This window comes from Mercenaria mercenaria, chromosome 8 (genome assembly GCF_021730395.1).
Source record: "Mercenaria mercenaria strain notata chromosome 8, MADL_Memer_1, whole genome shotgun sequence".
Lineage (NCBI taxonomy): Eukaryota > Metazoa > Mollusca > Bivalvia > Venerida > Veneridae > Mercenaria > Mercenaria mercenaria.
In genome coordinates, this window is record NC_069368.1 from 12,606,767 (window position 1) to 12,632,773 (window position 26,007).

The 26,007-nt window shown below is 34.3% G+C and overlaps 2 protein-coding genes across 2 annotated transcripts in view; one reads left to right on the forward strand and one right to left on the reverse strand.

Moving 5' to 3' along the window:
* LOC123523039 (uncharacterized) overlaps positions 1-26,007 on the forward strand; it is a 331,093-nt gene that overhangs the window by 262,134 nt on the left and 42,952 nt on the right. The window lies entirely within an intron of this gene.
* LOC123523041 (interferon-induced very large GTPase 1-like) overlaps positions 11,046-26,007 on the reverse strand; it is a 35,555-nt gene continuing 20,593 nt past the window's right edge. The window contains exon 4 of the mRNA XM_053549389.1: positions 11,046-20,243. Coding sequence (XP_053405364.1) covers positions 15,573-20,222 — 4,650 coding nt within the window. The 5' untranslated portion in view covers positions 20,223-20,243 and the 3' untranslated portion in view covers positions 11,046-15,572. The remainder of the gene's footprint in view (positions 20,244-26,007) is intronic.

Here is a 26,007-nt window from a genome sequence, read left to right on the forward strand (position 1 = left end):
ACAAATATTTGCACATATACATACAAATACATATACATACATGAGAGTGTAAACAAATTGTTACGTCATTTATACAGGAACATTTATAGTTGAAATGCCTTCATAATATAAATTGATAGGCGATGTAACACTACCTTATTATTACTATTTATCAAGTTTATAAACTTGAACATACTAAAACTCGTTAAAACTGATGGTAAAATCATGCTGATTTCCCTTATCGGCAGACGAGTCTATGAATTGAATTGTCAACCTGGATAACCTTGGATAGGCTCGTGGGATGGGATTGGATGGGCTCAAGGTCACTAGGAATCAGACGACAAAAACTCTCATCACAAAAATACTAACTTTTTCGAAAAACTAAATGGCTTATGCACAAACTGTACAGCTCGTTTAAATGGGTCAGCCGTGTTGATGTACTTATAAAATGGACTTGCCCGGTTTATAGGTTGGTCAGGGCTACGGATATGTATTGTATTTTGCCATCGGAATATTTCAATAAAATGCTTCTTCCCCTTCCGTTTGGATCCGTCCATGTTTACAAACACGTTTGTTTATTTTATGGACTGTAACTCTATGAAATGTAAATGTTATTACATTAGTTTACATCATAAAGATCCTTGTTCACTGTAGATGAGTAATTCGCTCGAGCGTTAACAATAGCACATTTTCAATTAGACCTGTGCAAATATTGCAGTTGTATACAAACTTTTACAATTTATTTGCATTGATAGAATATAATAATGTGTGTACATGTTATTACTTCTGCGTGCGAGTAATTCTGAAAGCTTTTAAAAGAATTAATATCAGCCTGGACAACCTACCGCGATTCCCATCATTTATCGATAGGTATGTATTGGATGCATCACGAAATGCAATTGATATTCAGCAAAAAATCAAAAGTAAAGGTTTGTGCATTTTTAACTTAAATATTCAACATATGCTTAATGCGCGATGAATTAAAATTTCATTTAATGCAATCTTTACATATTAATATTACTGGATTATGCGAAACATTTTTAACACAAGAAGTACACGATAATGAATTTAATTTAGTCATTTCGGGCTATAATTTTGAGAGAAAAGATCGTATTTGTAAGCGAGGCGGTGGCATATATATATATTTGGTTAATTAAAGGGTCACTATTAAATTTGTATATAACATTTTGACCCACCAACCAGTTATAATCAAAGAGACCCACTTATCGGTTCCTAACACATTAGGCTAGTCCCCCCCCCCCCCCCCACACACACACACACTCTACCACTTCGTGGCCCGACAATCGACTTCGGACCCAGAGACAATCGACTTCGGATCGACTTTCGGAATTAAATTAGACCCTATAATTAACCATGTTTAAACAGTTAAAAGAGGTGTAAAGACTTTCGATGACAGTGAGGCAACTACAGGGCTAAAGTCTAATGTTGAATTACATAAAACTGCAACTGATGATGTATTACAATTATCTGAAAGAGTTGTGTACCTTGGTAAGTTTATATATACATAGAATGCCGATGCTGCACGAGTAAAACATTCCAAAATAAAGTCTTTCATCTACCTTTATTCCCGTCTTGTCAAAGTGTTGCCGGCCTTAACATAACGTGTAATTTTAAGATTTTTAATGATAAAAGAATCAGAAATATTTTCTCCAAAGGTCCAAAATATAGAAATCCATCGTCTATTAACTTTGAAAAATGTCTCCCTGAAATAACTCTATTGGTGACTATGCTAAAATGGTTTCGGAAAGAAAATGCAGAACCGAACGCTCTTACTGAATGGAAAAAGAATATTTTTAAAATCATAAAATCTCGAGTAAAATTGTATAAATCAAACCCTTTCTTATTACCTCCTAAACTCAGGTTTTCACTTCCAAATTTAAAGAAAGCTTTTTCTCAGTTACACACGAATTTTGTTTTAACTCCTGCAGACAAAGCTTTAAATAATAATAATATGTGACGCATTTACTACACAAAAATATTACAAAATAAACTGAAACATACGAAAACTGACCAGTTATCGCTACAAGATGAGAATAATATTGTAAAAAGTCATGTAGATCAATGTATAAATTTTAATGTCGCACTTGACGACAATAGCTCCCTACTCTTTATTGGATCCCTTAACTACACAAAACCCCATATAAAGCTCGATTCATTGCAAATTCAACCTTAAGCACTATAAAAAATATTTTTCTACTTTGACTTCTTTCTTACTGCAGTAAAAGACCACGTACAGAAGTATTGGTCCAAAGTATATGAGAACTCGGGGATTAATCTGTTTTGGTCTATTAAGAACTCTGGAGATGTTATCAAAAAGCTAATGAACAAACATTTCAAATGTTCGACTATAAGTACTAATGACTTTTCTACTCTTTATACTAATTTACCACATAATCTTATTAAAGAAAAAATGGTAGCTTTAACTGAGAAAACATGTGCAAGAGAAAACGTTCAACGTTCTGGCATGCAATGAAACAAGAGCATTCTTTTCTATCAGTAAAGTTTAGAGATACACCCTATGGAGTTGTGATCAGGTTTGTGAAGCTCTAAGGTTCGAATTTGGCAATAAAACTTACAGACAAGTAATTGATGTCCGACGGGAACTAACTGCGCCCCACTCATTGCTGATTTATTCATATACTGTTATGAACGAGATTCATGCTTAGTTTGTCGACTAAGACACAATTTCAAATTATTGAAGCTTTCGAGGAATCTGATATTTTAAATATGGATAACCTATATCTTTCAGAAATGGTGAAACACATTTAACCAAAAGAGTTACAGCTTAACAAGGCTAATACTTCAGATTTAGAAGCGTCATTTTTGGACTTAAATTCAACAATTGTGAGTAATAATCTAGAAACGAAAATATATGATAAAAGAGCCAATTTTAATTTTGAAATTGTCAACTTTCCCCACCTTGATGGAGATGCCCCTCGAGCAACATCATACGGTGTCTATATTTCACAACTTATTCGTTTTGCAAGAGCTTGCTCAAAGTAAGAGGATTCTTCATATCACCAAAAAATTATTACAACAGGGTTACCGTTATCATAAGCTACGGACAGCTTTCAGTAAATTTTACTACAGATCGTCAGAACTGTTAAAGAAATATAATACTAATCTTAAAACATTTTTAAAACTTGGTCTTACACACCCGAAATACTATGGAGAAGTAGTTTATAAAATTCGGAAAATTAAACATAGTCCTTATTTTAATCAGATATTTGTAAAGTTTGTTAAAAAGTTTATCGAAAGAGGATACGATGTGAAAATCGTGAAGCACAGTGCATGTTTGGTGTTAATCGGTATGCTTTCTTATTTGATGGTGCGATGACTAATAAGGTGTAAAAAAAAAACAAAGACAAATATCAAACAGGAAATGCCACGTACCAAGACTCCTTGATGCTTTTCTCCTAAATCCTACATACAACGGACGGAGGGAGTGAAATTTTGTCTTGCAGCTTTCTTAATCGTGCCCTTAAAAGTTAGGCTCTTGGAGCTCTGATTTCAGACAAGTTCTTGAGTACATTTGTGTAATTATATCTTAGATTTACCATAATTTTATGTTTTACTTACTATGATATTGTATTTTGTCACTAATGTTAGAGCGTTTCTTAGCGGGGAATGATTTTATTAAGATTGTATTGTCTAACTTGTTAAAAATGGGGTTCGTGTGAGGTTGTCATGCCCTAAACGCGTCCAATAGCCCAGTTTCCTTTATATAGGTTACTGACCGTTTCAAGGTGGTGTCCCTATTTTCAACTTGTTTTCTGTCTGTCTTGTATTTTGTGTTGCGTATGTTGTCTTGTTTGTTGTTAGCGTTTTTTCTTTTCTCTTTCTCTTCACTCCCCCTATCGCCCCCACACATCCTTTCCGCATTGCATTTTCGTTTCCTTGCTTTGCCATCCCCTCCCCTTTCACTATGAGTAAGTTATCGTGCCCACCTAAATTTTGGCTGCCGGAATCCTAAGGCGGTGCTAGAATGTTGTTTTTTCCTGCTTATGTGTGTGCGTGTGTGTGCTTGTGCGACAGTGTTGTTTATCTTACTTGTCTGTTTATCTATGTAAGTTAGTTATGTGTGTGTGTGTTTGTCTTTTGTACATGAGTGTCTACACTGCCGTGGTTTACGTTGTATGGTAACTGTAATTAAGGAAAGTAGCATTCCCTTTGAATAGTCATCCTTGTTCCACTTTGCTCTTCAACTCCACTTCCTTCCCTTTTTGCATAAAATTAAAATGTACTTGTTGTATTTTTGAAACAACCCGTCTATAATATTTTTCCGTTACAGCTATTTTTTATGTGGGCCTACTTTGCAAATGCGTGGCTCTGAGGCTGTGTCTGTGGTGCTCTGTGCTTCCGGGAAATCTACCCTAACCTATTATCTTTTGTCAATGGCAGGTTTATTAGCTCAAACTCCCGTTACACCTTCTCAAAGTAATACGCGATCTCGTCTTATATAACGTGTCATTAGGTCATACACGTAAGTTTTTTAAAGTAAAATTGGATGTTTTATCATTTTAAAAACTGACATGATTGTAGAAGGCGTCGCTTAATCACAATTTCACAATGTTATATTAAGCTCGTAGACTCAGTGGTGATTATATCTGTTCTAATAAGAATACAAGTTAATAATTAATTGCACATTACCCAAAAGGTATATACCCATTTTGGCCCTATTCTTTTATGGCACACAGATAGTTTGTTTATGTTCTTTGTTCATGACACCTGCAACGCGGACTCTTCATCCCACAACTGCAGTTTTCAGTTAAAGGATTTACGCTCTCACTTTAAAAGTCATTGTCTACTTTACACAACCCTATGAAAGCTAAACAAAGTGGTTCTGAACACGTAGACAAGCAAAGTTCATGAATACGAGAACATTTTAACAAGGATTTTTATATTCTTTGTATAAATAATGAAGTGAAGAAACTGTTTGATAAGCATCAGAATCGAGTGTTGTCTAATTTTATTTTCAGTATTATAATTTACATACGGAGAACCGAGCTCAAAGAATCACTCCTTTTATTTCATTTTTATTGTTGTAAATCAGGTTATTCAATCCGTTTCGAAACGAAATCCTTTTAATTGTATGCATACTATTTTAGGATTACAAACACTAGTCTGTATATCTAGGACATACCTAAAGTTTCTAAAGGAATTCTTCGTTATAGAGAACTTTACACTTCGACTTTCAGGTTTAATTGAAAATATCAGGTAATTAACAAAAGCATCACATTGGTTTATCTTGTTTAGCAAGAAAATTCACGTTTTATAACCGGAACATGTCGGATAAACCTATCTGAACTTCCGTTCAGCCATCCTTATGACAAACATTTAAATGTTACAGGCTTATTCTGTTTTACCTTTATGATTACTTTTCAGTTGTTTTTAATCTACACTCATAGACATTAATGGCTTAAACCAACCATGCGTGGTATACTTTATTGTTTTGTTTTTTCAGCGTACTGTAGTCTTAACGAAATATACGAATAGTTGACCGATTATAAATGTCTATGAGTGTATTTATTTGCAGGATAGAAAAGCAGCAATACAAATTGGAAGCTCAAAAAGTAACCTTCTGCAAATGTTTTTTTCTTTTCATTTATCTCAAAGTATTTTTGAATCGTTTGAAGGATTGGAAATCATTTTTTTCGCTCGTCAAAATTGTCTGCAATTACGGGGCTCTATGTTCACCGGTACCAAGGAAGGGAGATAACTCGTGAAGTCTTAGGCGATTTCACATGGAGTAATTACGTACATGAATCTTGTTGACTGCATTTTCAAAAACAGTTAATCCTTGCAAGAATCATGTTGACAGTGTCTAAAACTTTACTTCTTGAGTGTTACATAAAATTTAGATTATGTGGGTTCAATCCCTAATTTATTGTTCAAAATTTCATTTCCTAATACGACTATCAATACTGAAGGAATCGCCGCATTTTTTAAAGACGATATCTAATTCTAAAATCTTTTTCAAATACAGTTCAATAAACAAAAAACAAAAAAAATAATTTATTGAGACTTTGTTAAAAAGGGATAGGCTGTCCAGACTTTTGACTAAACATAACACCGCTTATCTACTTTTAAGTTTTAACCAATTTTGTTTTTTCAAATTATGGTAATTTAATGCAAAAAAAAAGAAAACCTCAAACATAATTTCAACCCATTCAGCAACAATAAGTTTATATAGCTGATATTATAAATGTAATAAACCATTATTATCACCATTATTTTTTGTGTAATTATTCATTTTTCAGTAATTTTGATATCTAAATGCCGTTAAAATGGACTAAGAATCTGAGCAAAATTCTGATTTTGTCACATTCTGACAAATATATTCTTATACAATAATTACCTATGAATATTGTAGCACTATCAGCAAATTTATTGCATATAGAACGGGTTTTCAGAATAAATGTATTAAACAGTGCTTATTTGACTCCAGACTTTTGGAAAACCATGTAATTAGACAATAACTTAAAAACAAGAGGGCCAAGATGTCCTAGATCGCTCATCTGAGTTAAGTTGCTTGTATGGTATGTAGAGACTTATGCAAAGAAAATATCTGTGAAATTATATTGAAATTGTGCTGGTGTTTTCTGACAAGAGCATTTAAGTTAAAGGTTTCTGCTAAATAAGTATGAACAGGTAATGTGATTCTATCAAACGAGATGTTTCCACTACATATCAAACAAAACGATTTTTCCACTACACACATTTAGGGAAAAGTGACCACACAACCTAGCGGCCGTTTTTTAAAACAGAATATTTTGTGCAATCATCGTAAAAAGCTCATTGATCTTTAGGGTCATATTCATAAAGTTCCTTAGAAAAAGAAAAAGTTTAGATCGGGAAAAGGCAATGCTATTCTAAGGTACTATTTGTCGTTTAGATCTTCATAAATAACTCAGATATTTAGTTGGACTGTATTTCCTTAATTCTGATAATAAAATTGTCTACTTTTCCAAACTAGAAAGAAAGAAATTGATTTACAAGTAACTAATCTATTTAAAAGAGCATTTGCTAAGCAATGTGTAAATGACGCTACAAACTGTAAAATGGATGCTTCTTTCTTAATTTCAAACTGTCATATCACTTTTCAATAACTGAACAATTGCTTTCAAAATAATTAAACTTCCGTTTAGGCCTTCCTACGCCTTTAAAATTATCTTCTTATTTTCTGTTTCAATATTAAACCATTTTAATGGACTGTTTTACTCACAATTTTAATGCGCAGTAAGGTAAAATCTAAGTCTGCTGATCATCCATGGATTATTTTGATGGAAAGTATATATTCAAAACAGAAATTGATGCATGAAATTTATTAAAAAAAATCGTCTTAAGATATTCAGCTAAGAAACTTTATGAATATGGGACCTGATATATAATTTCATATGAAAATTGAAGTATCTCTTTTTCTTTTGAAAGGAATATTTTGACTGAAACGTGAGATAATTTACATTTAAACGTGATATTTACTTTTTAACTGTATGCTTGGATTGATATTTGAATAACTTATACGAGACACAATAACTTTTACGAGATACATAGTCTTGTTTTGGTGAATGTTTGCAGGTCTACCAAGATATTTGACCTTGGTCTTCAAGTTAGGGTTCTTGGTCTTCTACTTGACAAGTATGTTATGGTATAAGTTTGTACTATGTTATTTGAATAGCCATCCAAATTATAGAGCGGACAATAAATTTGACCTTTATCTTTGACCTCTAAGCGCGACATTGACCAATGAGGTAGAGATCTGGGTTTTCAACACGATACCAGGTTTTGTTTTAGCTGTCTGTTACTTATGTCAACTTATTCTAAAATCCGACGACAAACGACACAGTTATCAGTCGGGTACGATTTTGAGAACAAACATGCACTGACGCATGCATTAACAGATGCGCATGCGGACAATGTGTAACAATATATACGCTCTCTCCAATCATTAACGGAGAAAACATAACATATATGCTTCTGCAACAACTGCATCACATAACATTGAAATCTCGGAATCATTTGCCTTCACAGAGGAGGATTCGAAACCTCGCTTCGGCTGCAGAACTTTTCGTGATAGGAAGTCAGCCTTGAAGCTGGTCTACAGAAGGTCGTAGGTTTTATACCGCCCATGCTTGCAATAATGCCCGGTGGAGTAGTTGAGGCCTTTTTCCATCAACAAAATCTGGCACAGTCAACAGATCCACTTGGAAAGATGTCTTTTATGTGTCAATAATGTGAAATTTAGCAGTTTTGACTAACCAAGGGTTATAACACTGGTGTTATTGGAACGGAACTGAGGACTTGTTACCATATATATTCTGTGACAGTTAAACAAATGTTGCTGAAGAATTGAGGTATTTTATGCGTTAGTGCTTTTTTTTATCTATAAAGAGCTATAACTATGGTGGCTGGGATAAGGGGCGTGACCTTGAAGTGTGGCTATTTGACAAGATCGTAGGCAGATAAGGGTCAAGTCGGTGTTAGTAACTGGGCGCGGCCTAAGTTTGGATAGCAGTGGGAAGTGACCGGAAGCTAGACATTGTTAGTGTGTGGAACGCCAAAAGCGACTTTGATTGTTTATTTGTCGAGTTATCTTGTTGTTTGGCGGCGGTAACTTGTTATTCGGCAGTTGTTACTTCGAGGGCTTAGAGCGAAACATAATAATGTGGTACATATTTTCATTCTAAAGTGGCCCGTAAAGTCATTCGACAGTGGCAGATTGTCATTCGGCAGTAGTAATTTGTCATTCTTATGTTTTCACTACACTTGATGATGTGTTACCTTTTCATTATGATGTGGTTCGAATTCATTCAGCAGTGGTTGCTTTTCGTTCGATGATGGTAACTTACCATTCGGCACTTGTTTCTTGTCATTCGCTAGTGATAACCTTTTATTCTCACGTTGTCACTTTCCACTATAATTTGGTACATATTTTTATTCTTGTATGGTCTGTTGTCATTCAGCAGTGACAACATGCCATTCTAAAGTTGTAACTTTGCATCATAATGTGGTACATGGTAAGAATTGTCCGTATGGTACAGACATGTATATGGTGAGTAGGGTACATATATGTACATGGTGAGCACAATGTACATGATAAGTGGGGTACATACGTATACACGAGGAGAAGGGTTCATGTATGCACATGGTGGGTATGACACATACATACACATGGTGATCAGGGCGAATCTATGTATATAGTGTGTACATGTAGGTACACTTGTAGTAAGGTGTATATATATATATATATATATATATATATATATATATATATATATATATATATATATATATATATGGTTAATTGGATACAGATAAATACATTGTAAGGTACATGTATACATAACCTAATCATCACGTATGTACCTTACCATGTGCATACGTGTATCCTGCAAACCATGTAAATACTCATTATCTACACCTTTCTTACTGTCTTAAAATCTTAACCACAACTGCACACCAGTTATATAATTAAGTTTTTGAACCAGTAAGATACGACCAAAAATGCCAAACTTCAAGGCTTCTAAGCATATTTCAAGCGAGACTTTAGAGAAAATAATTTCAAAAAAACAAAGAAAAATATCAAACAGGGAATGCCACGCACCAAAAGCGCAGCCTCCTCAAAACGAACCCCCCCCCCCCCCCCCCCCCCCACCACGCAAACGCGTGCACCACACACACACACACACTCAAAGCTTACACATCAGGACAAAACGAACAACACACACACACACACACAATCAAAGCCAAAACATAAGGACAAGACGAACAATAAGCATACACACACGCGCGCACACAAAGTCAACATACAAGGACAAAACGAACAAACAAAGGAACACAGTGGGGCACCGCCTTGGAACGGTCAGTGGCAAAAACACCACTGGGGAGCTTAAACCGGTTTATGGTGCGCACCCAACCTCACTCTTACCCCCACCATGTTCCAAAGACATGGGACAGTGTAAATAAAAGTAATCCCCTCCAGGTGAATCTCTAACACACGTAATGGAAACAAAAAGGCATGGCATGTAAAACATAAATATATAAAAAGCAAACCTTAAGAACCAAAAACGTATGTACTCAATGCCTTTTCAGAAGACAGAGCAACAAGAGAAACACCCTTAAGGGCCCGACGAAACAGGCCAGAAGACAAATATCAAAACAGTTCAAGGCACGAGCCATAGGTACTTATGATAGTCCTCTGAAAGGTTCTTGGAAGCCATTGGGTTATCAACAGGGTCTTAGTTTTACGAGAATTAAGAACATTGGTTGGTGTAGGGTTGACCAGCTTTGGGAGGAGAGATAATGTACGCCGAAGTTAAGAATGACATATTCCGGAAGTGACGACAGATCCCTATATTCCCCGATTCTTTCGTGTTCTTCTTTGTTGTATATTACGGTCATGAATACCTAACTGGTAAGTTTCATACATTGTCTGACACTAATCGAACTGATTGTTTCAAAATGGGTTTATTTTTATATTCTTTGACTATCCACGCATAAAAATGTTAAAATCGTGGTCTTAAAGTAACTTTAGTTAGGTCGGAAATAAGACCAGTAGTCTGATAGCAAGGTGATTATTTTCAAATATAGATTTTAACACGTTGTACATGTATATTGTGTATGGAACTCACTCGCTTAGATCTATAGGGAAAGTGCAAATCTATTTATCATGGAGTCATGGGTTTGTACTCCGGACGTGGTGTATATTCTCCATAACGATTTGGTAGGATACATTGCATATGTGGGAAATTAGTCTTCATCAACCTTTGATTCATATAGAGAAGTTGTCAGTTACTTGTGGTGAACTGGTTAGCACAAATACAGAAGCTAGGAACATTGACAGGTTAACTGCCAGCCGTTAGGTAACTGAAATACTTTTGAAACAAACAGACACTGTATACGGAACTGTATTCAGTTGTCTCCTCTCGGCAGTTAATAAAAACAGCTGATCAAAACAGCTAGTCTGCCATTCCAATATTTATGATATTTTCGCCAAAAACAGACATTCCCCCAACAGTAACTGAGGAAGAACAAATACAATAACATCTCACTAGCAAATTATTTATTACAGAAATTAACAATATTCAAGGAAATTCTATCATCAATGCTGTTATTAAGTCAATTAATACCTAACAGGCTACCTTTATCAGTATACTTTTATGAAAACAGATTAAGATATATAAATATTATGTTATTTTTAATTCAAATAAAAGTCAAAAATGTTAAAAGATACATTTAATCGACCAGTAGAATTTAGAGACAATGAAATTATGAATAACGCACATTTAACTTTAACCTTTGTTTTTGTTGTGTTGGGTTTTACGTCGCAGCAACACAATTCAGATCATATGGAGACTTTTCAGCTTTGATGGTGGAGGAGGGCCACAGTTGCCCCTCCGTATGCATTATTTCCTTATTGGCTGGCACCTGGATAGAACCACTGACATTCCCTAAGCCAGCTGCATGGCTTCCTCACATAAAGAACCTTCACCCTGAAAGTTTGTAATTAGGATATATTGCACCTACACCAAAGGCGCGGAACCAAAAGAATCAAACAATTACCTAACATAATATTGAATAACATGTTATTAAAAATCGACTGTAAAAAATGACAAAATGTCAATCTGAATTTTAAAAGAGAAAAATGTATAGCAGATTGTATTGCCTTATATAACATTCACTAATTTCCGAAGAGTAACAATTTGGAAAATTACATTATGTATTGATAGATTACTAAAAATGTTTCGACAAAAGAAACGTCCATTTCTTTGGCAAAACTTAGTCTGTGAAAACGTCAGCATTTAAATAATAAATGCTTTAAAAGTCAGGTATCATTGAAAAGGGTATTCGAGCTCTTCTCTTTTGTCCAAGATGTTAGTGAATGACATTATGGAAATACTGACACAAACCTTAATAGACGAACATAAACTTTTCTTTATATTATACGCCGATGATTAAATATCATTTGCTACCACACCTGATATATTACAGTATACATTATGCTTAATGATATTGAAAATTACTGAGATACTTTTGCGTAAAAAAGAACACACTATAAAAAGTGATGATTTAAAAATAGAAAGACCGACAGATTAAGATTTTTATCTTTCTGATGAAAAACTTAAGGATATTTCATTCTTAAGTATTTTCAAAACTAGTGACCAGAACAAAACTTAAAATGATCTTCAGAAAATGCATCAATAGTCTTCTATCTTTTGTTTCCTTTTTTCAATCACTCTGAGTTTTGAGTTCCTGAAAACTGTACATTATTTGACTGTGTTAAATTACTATTAAGAAGTGTGGTACGAAAATAGATTCAGAACTTATTCATATGTTATTGTGTAAAATATGCTCAGAGTGTAATAATTTTACCAATATAGTTTGATTGTATGGCTTTAAAATACGTAAAAAGTGTGTATGACATTAAAATTCAACACTTAAACAAATATATAAATTGTTAATAAACGGCGTGAATAATAATATAACATTCATATTATAACAGATAAAACTGAGCTTATCAAATTAAAAAAAAAGTGGATAGCTTAGACATGAATACAGTAAGCTTACTTTACTGAATAAAATAAATCGTAAAGACCTATTACATACAATAGATTTAAACATTCACTTAAGCTTGTACCACACCTTAACAATTACAAGATAGCCAAGATTCAATAATGTTTTATTAGACTTTTGTCAATAAAATAAGACATCAATTAGATTATTTCTCTCTTAATTGATTTATACTACATGTGTTATCGAACAAATGGAACAAAACATTTTACATACAAAATATAATGTTTACTATATTCATATCATTATAAATTGTATAAATATAGATATGGTTTTTATCAAAAGGTAGTAACGTTGACAGTTTTACCAACCGTAATTGGAGTGTTTACTGCATACCGGATCTAGGTTTTATTCCAGCTTTTATTCCTAGTTTCTTGATATATGCAGAACTGCAAAAACATTGTCTCTTGTATGTTTCTCGCTGGTCATTTTGACCGACTGCGTTAAGTAATTATTCAATAATGAAATTTTATGCATAGATTTTCAAATCCGAAAATAATCGTCAACAGCAAGTAATATTTTGTTCAATAATGGATCATTCTTGGTATCAGAATTCATTTATTTGTAATTCATATATAAAAACCAATGCTACTGTTACAAATATTGACCGTTCGAGTTATCACTCTTCTACTTTGTTTTTTAGAAAGGATACATATGTATAGGGCATATCCAAACAATACCAAATGTTTAAAAAAGAAAAGTGCCCGGTATATAAAAATCAAACAGTAAGTGTAAGCAAGGGACAGAGTTTTAAAATTAGCTTAGAATTTCAAACGCAATCCTCCAATATCATATTTTGATAAATGCAAACATAAAAATAAAATATTGTTTTGACCAAACTGTTTATACGTAAAAAATGATACAGACGACAGTCAATTTTGTATGCCCAACAATACTTGGAACTTGACAGTCAAGAATAATACAAATATTATTTATAATAAATATATCAACACCACTGTACATAAAACAACATTGGACACTGCGATCATTATGGATCCAAATCAGCATGCACATACATGCAGTATGATCTGAATCCATACTGTCCGCTTATCTGTTGCATACAACAGCTGAAATTGATAAATAATATGGATGTGGGGATAAACTAACGGTATGGATGTGCGCTTATTTGGATCCATAGTAGTCACAAAGTCCTAACGTTGGTTTTCGCACAGCGGTGCTCATATATGTTGAAACCTCTATGGACTCTCACAATAATACACAAAATGATGTATGAATACCAAAATAGCTATACATTACATACAAAATAAAACCGAATATACATTATACATTTACTCATATCTAGTCTATAACACGTGCAGGTCTTTAACACATGCAGACCGTCACTTCATTGACTAGTTCTAAATGCCAATGCATCTTTTTTACGCTGAAGTGACAACATGTGCTTTGTATACTCTTTAATTAAGACAATTATGAATTATAACATATCATAACTGGTAACATATTTATAAAGCAAACTATCTACACAATATATGTTTACACCTCATTCTATTTGAAGACCATCTGTAACATATAAAAATATTTCTATTAATGTAACATTCAAACTTGCAAATGTCATAGTAATTATGAAAATCGGTCACTAACCAAAAAAGATTTGACAACAACATATGGAAGCCATTTTGGACGGACTGACATCGTCGTTGTTTCCTTTCACATGATATTACAACATGTATTACACTATCATGTTAAATACATTCAATTAACTTTTTCATTCCATTTAACAATCATTTCAAACTTTCTAAGGTCATTCAAATCTTAGCGACTTTTAATTGTACTGACAACAGAGTTCTTTTCTGACGGAACTTGATTTTTGCATGTAGCTTTAAAAATATGTTGATTTTATAAGTAAGGGAAAGAATGATTTAAAAATTTATAAATGGTGAAACCTCTGATTACCATATATGTTTACAGGTTTAAGTATAATCCTGCCTAACATACATCTCAATAAAACAGAATGCCTATTATTAATCATATTTACAATAAATAGAATTGAATCCTTTTTTGTACAGAACTGACATTAGCTAGCACTGCATGTAATGTTGTAGAACAATTTGCGTAAAATCTATATACATGAAACAGAATAATAAGATATCGACTAAAGACCTTTAAACACAATTACACGCCTGATAGTTTTAGCATGAATCTTTAACAAATGTTGCGCATATTGGCATCTATGATTCCTTGTCAAGGATGCCATAACACTTTCAAGATATTCCAAAAGAACAAATTTCTTTGACTCTATCCAAGATGGCGGTTTTGCCAATGTCAAAGAAAGAACAAGTTTTAATATTGAACAATAGCAAATTGTTTTAGATATTCAAATCTATTTACAGAAGCAGATAAGTAAAAGAGGAAACCTGCTCGCCGTGGGGTATTGTGGTGATGTTATATCAAACCATTAATCTTTTCATCATAAAATAGCATAACGGAAAACGCTTGAAATTATATATTTACGATAAGGTATTGGGCATGGACATTCCTATTTCTTTGAAAATTTTAGAATGTCGAAAAGAGATATTAAATAGCTCCTGGAGATTTGAGTATTATACTTAATTCAGCTGTATCATTATACATGTATGAAAAGTATTTGCATATTTTTCTGAGGTAAATAATAATGCCAGGTTTGTCTCTTTTATAGTGGACAGTTCAATAAACAAAACGTAATATTTTACTAAGGGATCTGCACATGTTTGTATCAAGACTGATTCATGTATTCATAATGTTTGTTTAGAAAAGTCATTCGGACGCTTTGCAAAAATATGCCGTTTCTGTTTTTTATACAATCCTCCATGATGTACCGGGCAAATATGCTTATATCTACCATAACACTTCTTATTCCTTTTCATTTATATGCGTTAGAAGATGCATCGGAAAAAGATGATATATTAAATAAAATGTATTTCACTTATTTCATTGCCCCTACGAAATATTTCTAGACAACTACTTCTTATTTCAGAATAGTTCATTTTTTCGTTGAGAAGGAGCTATAATTTCGTTACACTCTCTATTATTGCATCAAGTTCACGCATTTGTTCAACTTTTGAGAGACCTTTCCAAGAATCAGGAATGTCTTCTGTGTTAACGAATGTTTGTTTCAGTGTTATATCTTTGATATATGTTCCGAATATATATTTCCAAAAACTATTGTCTTCAACACAAACATCTGAGGGTATAGCCCATTTTTCAAATAAAGGGTTGTTTTGACACTCCTCCGAACACGGTCTTGTATCTACACTTTTCGATTCACTAAAGCAGGCGTTTTTCAATCCAACTGGTCTATGCATCAACGCTCTATGATCGTCGTGATGATTCTTTTGACCTATACAGCAAATTTCCCCACAGGAAGGACACGTTTCTTCGCAACCGATTACATCTTTAAAGATTGATTCAACTGTCTGTAACCTTATTTCATCTTGCCTTTGCTCTAGCAAAGTGAAATGTATCCGATTTACCAGTATTCCCCTGGATAATTCCGATCGTAGCTTGTCTACTAACATTGCCATGAAATTATTCGGATCCTCCATCTCAATTTTAAAATTTTCATATATTCTCAGCGTAGAAATCACAATGGACTTGTCAAGTTTATCTATTATCAAATCTATGCAAGTTTTCATTACATTGCTATTATTAATGTCTTCTATGAAAATCTCACTCAGACGTTCACCGATGTTATCGATTTGTTCGTCTACAAACATTTTGATAACTGATTTCAGATTCTCTTCATCAGTGTTATTAAGTCCTATTATATCAATACTAAATAAATCAGACAGCCAGTTTTTCATACTTGCAGAAGGATAGGTTGAATAGCGTCTAATATTATCAATGTTGTTTGCAGGTGTTTCTATCATATTTTTCCATATGAAGCAAAGGAGACCTTGTTTGGACATCAAGAAAGGATGCATCTTTGTCATATAACTCCCAAAATAGTTTGACAAGCCTGGTGACGACAAATTTGTCGTAGATGTTAGTGCGCTCTCGGCCATAGCTCTTATGATTTCATCAATACACTTATCAGCGACTGACTTTGCGTCTGATATATCACCTAATACTGTCTTGCACCTGTAAATGAAATAACTTCTTATTTGTCTCATAACACCATGTGAAATGAGTCCGTTTGTAGAACTTATTGTTCTTAATTCTCGAGCAAGGAAACAGAACGCTGAAGTTGCAAGTTCTATCTCGAACCTTGGTTTGATATGCAAAGCCAGATTGTCCCGCTGACATCTAATTTGATAAGCTAAATCAATAAATAATCTTTTAGAATACCAAATACTTCTTTTCTTGACCTGTTTAACAAGAGTTTTACAATTCTTGTATGCAGTTTTAACAATATCAGAAGCCCGTTCTCTTTCATAATGCAAGTCCCTTCTCCAATCTTTTGGCCAAAACCTTTCTTGTATTTCGAACTTATCTAGCGGAGTATTTCTAAAAGAAAAGTTTTCCAACACTTCATCGACATCCTTTTTGTGTATCCAAAAGCATTTATACAAACTAGATCTCATGTCTTCTTCAAAGTCGTATGTGTCTATTTCACTCTCTCGTAGATTTACAGTGTCTGTCCATTTTTCAAACAACCTGTCTGGGTTTCTCTCGTCAGGAAGGTTACTGTCAATAAATGTATTTACACTGTGCTTAGTTTCCTGGTCACCCTTTATAAACTCCAACTCTTTTTGTCTCATTTGCTTTTCTTTATTGAGGAGGTATTTGCCTTCATCAACGGACTCCTTCAAATTTTTTTCACATTCTAGAAGACAAGCTGATTTAACTCTTTTCAAAGGCTTAATAAGTGCGCTACGGCATTCACGCTGTAAACGATCGAACAATGCAAGTAAATTGTCTTCTGTTGTCTCCAAAATATTGTTGAATGCTTTATCGTATTCAGCAGTAATCACGTCAAGGTCTTGAAGAGTTGCAAAATTTGCCATTTTAGTCCGGTGAACAGAAATTACATTTTCCAATTCTTGTCTTTTTGTACAGTTTAAATGGCAAAGTTTTATATCTAGTTTAGCTCTAGCGTCAGCTTCAGAAATAGTTTGAAACTCAAAAACAAAGTCTTCTTTTTTAATAGCATTCCACATACTAGTCAAATTTCGGGAAAACTCTGTAAGCGAGACAGTTGTGTTTGCATCATTATCTTTCACTATATCATCTTTAAGTTGCATAACATCTAGGCTATATAGAGGGCTGATAGCATCTTGGACATCAGTTTTCCCATGTTTTGTCTCTAAAAATGCTGGGAAATAGTATACATCCTCATTCAATTCAAAATTAATTATTTCATTGAATGTCTCTATTTTCACACCTTCTAGAGAACATGCTTTTTCTGTAAAATCGTTTAGTCTTTCTTGAAGAATGTGAGATTGAGTTTGTAGTTCTCTCTTATTCTTTTTGTCAACTTTATGGTGGATAAGTTTGCATTTAGGGTTTATGCCAACACGCCCCATTCTGAGGAATGCAAAAACTGAAATAGGAAGGATGTCTTGAAGGTAGGAAACATCCTCTCCTATAACATTTATAATCGTAATGTTTGCCAGACCTATCACAAAAGTTGCAAGTTCCCTTCCAAGTTTGTCTCTAAGGGTGGCCTGTTTCGAGCTAGGCGTAGAAACCAAAATGCCCTCAGTATCTACTAGAAGAAAGTATTGGGCCGAATACTTATGACCAATATTGTCTGATACTTTAACAAGGTTTATTTGTACGCCACGTGTGCACCGCCCGGATCCTACGGTAAACTGACAGCCAAACATTGTATTAAGTAATGTGGATTTCCCCGTGCTCTGCATGCCTAAAACAGAAATAACTTTTATTCGAATGTCTCCTAGGGATTGACTTAATTCTTTTAATATTGCTTGTACCCACTCAACAGGAACTGCATTCGATCTACCATCCATTATTTCTATTGCATACCCTTCGCATAATAGAAACACAGCTGCTTTTAGAAGATTTTGACACAAGTTATATAAAAAACCCTTTTTAACTGTATCTTGACTCATAACGGTTTCATATATTTGTCCCATTTCGCGTACAAATACTGAAATTGATAGTGATTTCACGTTCATTCTATTATCTAAATGACATATTCTTTTTTCAAACTCTTTTGCTTCCTTCCTTAGCAGTCTCATTTCGGTAAAAAATGATTTGTACTCGCTGTGCAATCTGTTCACATTCGGTCGGATAATACTGTCAAGATTTAATTGAAGGCATCTAATATAATACTTGTACATTGTTTCATGAGTACTATTGATCAAATACATTATCAAACTATTCCTACACTCATCTGCGGACAAAAGATTATACTGTCGTTTACGACAATCAATCTTTTCTTTGTTAAGCTTTTCTCGATAGTTTCGTACTGTTTCTTTTTTTGTATAGTTTCTGAGTTTACAAATTTCAATATCAGATGCTGTCCATTCTAAGTAATTACTCTCTTGAATCGGAAACAGATCATGTTTTGAATGAGACTCATATCGCTTCAATATCACTGCTGAAACACTTTCAGCATCTTGAATATGCTTGCAAATTTCAGAGTCGTTCTCGTCAATGTTCATTCCATTTTCAAGTGCAAGTCTTACAAGATTTTCTACCTTTGAAGTTCTTTTATTACCTAAGACAGCTTCCGAAATAATTTCAACAATGTCTGGAATTTGCACACTCTTCCTGCATATAAAAGTGATATCTGGCCATGCTTGCAAAAGTTTTTCAATGTTTGTTTCAGTGTTTGTGTCATCTACCATATCGGTCAATATAAACAATATATCTTGGTCACCGAGGATCGCACCCTTTTTGACAAGGTTTGCTGCTTGGCAACTTTCCGAGTATTTACAAAATATAATCACCACTGACGAGGCCTGAATGAGGAAATTTCGCTGCATTTCAAAGTCGAAAGCGTTTCCCCGTAAATTAAGGTATAACGTAGGCCCTCCTCCCTGACTTGTATACATGTAAGGAAACGATTCTATCATACCGGAAATAAACTGTCGTCTGTCTTTTACGCTTCCGACACATTCTCTGTGATAAAAAATTGATGAACCTGGTAACGCTTTGTTGATTACATTGTTATAAAGACCTGACTTTGAACATTCAGAGTCGCTAAATCGGAAGCAAGATACAACTTTGAATTGCATTTGTGTAAGGGAATATTCAATAGACGTGTCATCCTCGGAGTTTTCAACTTTTCCAACAATGCCACGAATAGGCCATGCGAACATCTTTACCTGTGTCTCATTTCCTAAATGATTTGATGACGGGATTTGTAATACTAACGGGAACGCATGTTTACAAGCCCAGAAATGTCTTACTAAATCTTGCCTAGCGACATGATCACAACACAGGAGAATGACAGTAGATATTTCTAAAGGATGAACTTGATATTGCAATGAATGTTCCTTCAAGTGATCGTTCTTTCTGGATCGAATTCCTGTACTTCTAAAATGTGACCTATTTCTTAAAAAACGGCACTCTCCATAAAAATTACTTATCTCATGCAAGTATTTTTCACACAGTGTTTTTGGATCTTTAGTGTTACTTCTTTGGTCAAAGTCATACAATGATACTGAAAAAAGATGTTGTCTATCCATTTTTCCTGGATAAAAATGCACAAGGCCTGTGTCTTCAAGAAGTTGTTTTACATCCATCTTCACTTTAATTACTTCCGCCTGAAAAAATAGTTTCGGCTTTTAAAATCAATGTTTTCATTTATATAGATCCAAACTTGGAAGCGTACATGTTGCAAACTACTACTGTATAATGAATGTCCTATTTTTCTCAGTAACATTGAATCATGCAACCACCATCTTGGATCCAGTAGCCATAATGAATTTCAATGATATTATCTTTTATTTATAGTCAACACAAGAGCCGCCAGAACGTTCAGAAATTAAATCTAAATAGTTTTAACAGTATAAAAATTTTCCTTATATTGTCTTTAAGTACCCCTCTGCATTACAAGTAAATGATGCAGCAATGGATGTTTACCGGAATAACTCTTTGTTGTTATATCATTCATAGTTTTACATGCAGCAAAAATAAATTACTTGAGCATTCTCCATTTACGGACGAACAGATCAACAGACGGACGATGAGCAAACCTATTGTATCCTGATTTTAACCGTTTACGATGGTTGCGAAAATAGAGCGATTATTGGATTGTGTGCAGAAATATTTGTAGGTTATTAAATATGCAGAAATATTGCGAGTAGCATATCTCGCAATGCAAAAACTAATATTTTTATTATAAACGCTTCTACTCTTGTTAAATTGTATAAAGGATAAGAGAGGTGCATCTTTATCTGATAGATAAGAATATGGTTGCCTGCATAATAATAGCTCAAACAGGCATAACAAGACACGTTTTCCGCCTAATTACTTATGAAACTGGCCTGCAGAATCAGGGCAAAGTTTTCAGAAGAGTCAAATAAAAATACTAGACCCGCACATCTTGGGGGTCATGTCATTTTTACAAATCAAGATGGTTTTAAAAGTTATAGTACAAGGTCAAGCAAAAACACTATTCAAAATATCAATGGTTTAGAAGATGACGGCTTTAGCTGTGGCTGCCATATTGTTGATTTTCTTTGACAAACTGGAGAAATATGAACGCAATTGGTGTATGGTCACCAAAAGAATATTTCCGTGAAATCATTTCAAATTCAAACTAAACGTTCAGAATTGTTTGTAGATTTTTCTAATTTCAGCCCTTGTAGCCATAATTTTTGTTTTTGTTTTGTTATTGTTTAGTTGTTCTTGTTTTTGTACGAATCAGGATAACTTGAACAAAGAAACATTTGTGTTGGTTCATTACAAAATCGTTTAGGCAGTTTCTTACAAGAATATTTTTAAAATTCCGCTAGATACATTTATGGAAAAGTGACTACACGCTCTGGTGGCCATGTTTCTTGACACATCTAATTAATTGGAACGCTATTGGTAGAGGATAACGTAAGAAACACTGGTGTAAATTTTATTCTTAATCGGAATAGGATACTTGTATTCTTTTTAGTTTCCACTGTTTACATTTAAGGAAACTGGCAGCCATTTTTGACGACTTTGAATAATATTAACAATCTCGCTAAAGTGTCAAACAAAGACTATTCGTTAGAAATTGTTTCGAAATTGTGTCATGCATTTGCAAACTCAGAACAGTTTAAGCAACTTGGGAGAGGGTCATCCAATGAGCATCTGTGTGAAATTATTTTTAAAAAATACAGTTTAGGGGAAAGTGTTGCCTGAAACTTCTATATTAAGCTCTGTCCGGAACCTTTTGACAACTTCTGAAGAAAGCCATCTACAGAACATTCAGACGTCCACCGAAGAGTCTCAGGAAACATGTCTTTCGAAGAAAGAGTGAACGGACGGACGACGCTGACGACGGACCCCGTGCGGTAAGTGATCACAATGGCTAGCATCGAGTATGTTTTGCTCTAGTAAGGTAAAACATATTATTCTGAGTGGTTTTAAACAGAATGAATTCAAACGAATGTATGCGGTGATATGTTACTTTCATAAATATTGAAAAAAAGAAAATAATGTGTTTTTGCAGGCTTAGGGTTGATTAACTGGAATGTGTCTGCAAGACACAGGGTGTGCCCCCACTGGTACATTTGTCACAAATAAGGGACAATAATTCAAATGTTTGCAGTCTTAAGGGGGTATAGCCTCAATAAACATTTTATATAAAGAACCCATTATTCTAGGCCATATGCTTTTTTAGCTATGAGCATCACAAACAAAAATCCACTATTTTGGCTATTTCAAGCGACATAATTCTATAATAAGCGAACAATGTCAAATCACATCACGTTAAAGGAGGTGCGCAAGTTTATATCACGATAAAGACTCATGCAAGTTTTCATGTATTTTATAACAAATACTTTTTGAGCTAAGCGCATCACAAAGTGACAATGAGCATTTTGACTATTTCAGGGGCCATAACTCTGGAAATAGGGGCGGAGTCAGACATAAATAGGAGGTGCAATAGTTTATGTCACGATAAAGACTCATGCAAGGTTTCATCAATCTTTATCTAGTATTTAAGCTAGGCGCGTTTCTAGGTGAAAATGTGCATTTTTTACTATTTCATGGGCCATAGATCTTGAAATAGGGTGCAGAGCCAGACGAAAAATAGGAGGTGCGCAAGATCATATCATGATAAAGACTCAAGCAAGGTATCATCAATTTATATCAAATACTTTTTGAGCTAGGCGCGTCACGAAATTCGAACGGACGGATGCACGGACGGACGGACGCACGGACAAGACCAAATCTACATGCCCCCACCACTCATGGGGGCACAAATATTGACTTTTTCTTCATCACTCTAACAAAAATTATAACAATCCTTTAAACTCTTAACGCAATACTTTTGAAACATAACATTTATTACAATAATAATTATCATTTTGTTGAGTGTATTTATAAACTATCCAATGTCATCTCACAGCCGTTTAATCACTTCTACGTATCAAGAAAACATTTACGGTAAGCTCATCGGAGAAAACCATCAATCGTTCAGTCCTCTGAACGTTGAAAACTGTTTCTTATTTCATTAATAACGTCCCCCTTAGATATTAATCTCCATTCTTCTCTTCTTGTAGACAATTTGAGAGCATATCTGCATTGTTCGAAGTTTTGATAAGCCAGCCATTTCCATACACAAGAGATATCAATATGATCTATATCAGTAGCATTTTTGATAGGCCTATGGAAAATGTATACATGGCCGCCGCTATGTCTGGCCGAAAGTATGCACAGTTCATTACATTTCGCGCAACACTGTTGGCAGCCGATCGTTCTCACAAATGCATTTTCTGCACATGTTTCTGATACATCGGTTACTTCCTTTTTGATTATTGGTTCAAGTCTCTGCACTTCCTTATCTATAAAGCTTTCAATGCTTTCCAACAGCTGTTCTTTCAGCATTCCTATATTAACGTATTGATCACTCGTTGCTTCATTTGTTAATAACTCCTTTTTTGCAACTGATTTCACTTCAAAGGGTATATCAGTTTCCTTCACGATAATATCTACAAGCTTTCCAAGAGTAACGCCTTCATATACACCAGATTCATTGTCTTCGACCAGATCACTAGTATTTATTTCTGCGTTTTCCTCACTCTTATCTGAGTCCTTCCTATTGTTAATTAGGTTTACGAACTCTCTTTCCCTTCTCCATACATTTTCAAACGCTTTTGTAACCCTATCTACTCCTAAACGGATATAGAATTGGAGATCATTTTCAATAAACTCATGTGAAACATATCTTTTAAAAATATCGAGGTAGAACTGTTGAAAAGCCTGCGTTGGTGATAAGATATACTGATTTAGTAGCTCATCATTCTGATTCGAAATTATGTCTTCAATCAAATATCTCATCACATTAGCTTTTGACATAATTTTTTTCCTAATGACAGATCTTTCAGCGGCATCCATTACAAAGCAGGGCAAGTCATAACGAAAGTGATGAAATATTGACAGATGAACCACATTGAGTATGATGCCTGATGCTTTTGTTTCGTGTGTGTATTGTAACAACATAAAGTCATACATTTCTTTCTTTAAACATTTGACTTCTTTGCTTTCCGTATAAAAGATATTTAGTTTATTTGAACACGTTTTGGCCACGGATAATAGCAAATCAATTCTAAACTGATTACTTATATCCATGTTTTTGTCTTCTTTTGTCAACTGTTCGTCCAACTCGTTTTCGGTTGTTATCAAAATGTGCTTGAAGAGTCCTTCAGAGTATGACACTTCTTTTGAATAAATGTCCCTGATTTGGGAATCAACTTTATCAGCGATAATGTCCCGGATATGGAACATTTTCCTCTTCAAATCAAGGATTTCTTCACGTTTAATGCGCCGAAATACGCAATTAGTATGACTATATTCGTCGACCTGAAAATGTTTCAACAATGGACTAGCTTTAACAGCTTCTTTTTTTATCAACTGTTGGTGAAGAGGGCATATGGACTTAAGAGCTTTTATTGCGTCGTCCTCGTAAATGCATGTATCAAATTTTAATACTTTTAGCCACTCTTTCCATGATTTGTTGAAATGGTTGCTATTCTTTTTCATTATTATTCGTAATATTTCATAATTTTCTCCTTTAAACATGCAACTTCGTATGTTCTTTAGCCTAATGCACGATTCTACTTGGTCCTTAAAAGAATTCATACTGCTTTCGATTTCATTTCTAAAATTTCAAATGTATGTGGTATTCCAGTCCGTTGAGAAATGACCGGATTTCTTACGTTTATCAAACTTGTTTTGCAGTTTTTCTATATAATACTTCTCTCTCTCTGCGATGAAATGCTTAAAATTGTTAATGACTTCTGGTCCGTCATCTGCACTTTCGCAAGACATCAAATATTTCAACCACTTGTTCGTCTCCCCCTGCATATCATGTAAAACTTTTCGTAGGACTTTTAAATAATCCCCATCTACTTCCATTTTATTGCATATCTCACTTGTAGTCCGAAACTCATACACGAAACGGTCTTTTTTTATTGCAGTCCAAAGTTGTTTCAAACGTTCTGCGAAATCCATCGGAGATTCCGTGCACCCTTTGTCTTTGTCTTCAGGTATGAACTTCAGAAGAATATTCTTTGTGGCTTCGGTCTCTCTGCTGTAGCTAGCACTTATTGGAGCCATTGGAAGTTTACCTTCGAGTAGACCCGGGATAAAACTCGTGTGCTTCTGTATACCAAACTTAATTATCTCTGTAAACAATAAAACGGGTATTTTTTCTAATTCGCACGCTCTCCTTGTAAGCTCATCAAGGATTGTTTGCAGACTTAGATTCTAATTCCTGTTCTAATAATTTACTTCTGTTTGATTTATCCATATTGTGGTGAACAATAGAACATCTTCTGTGCAAGTTCACCATAAACATTCGTAAAAATGCATGTACAACAATTGGTAAGTTTTCCCGCAAATAGGTTGCGTTTTCACTCATTAGATTTATAATTGTCGTGTGAGCTAAACCTATTGCAAATGTTGACAGTTCATTGTCGTGTTTAACCGATTCAGTGGGTGAAAGTAAAACTGACTTAAGCCCTTCAGTGTCAACCACAATGATGAAATCTACGTCAGCATTCAAGTGGTCATAGGAGGACGGATGTACTTTTATCACTTGCATAAATGCCCCTCTTGTGCACCTGCCAGCACTTACAGGAAATTGAAGGCCGAATGCAGTATTGATAAATGTTGATTTACCTGAGCTCTGAATACCTAGAACTGATATGACATGTAGCTTCGGCTCCTTCATGGGGCTAAATATATGAGGGAATTCTAAAAATATTTGTTTTATCCATAACAGCGGTACTGAACATGCGTCGCCATCCAGTATTTCAATAGGATAACCATCCTGAAGTATATGGCAGGCGTATTTTGGAAGCATCGTATAAGAAATATGTATAACAT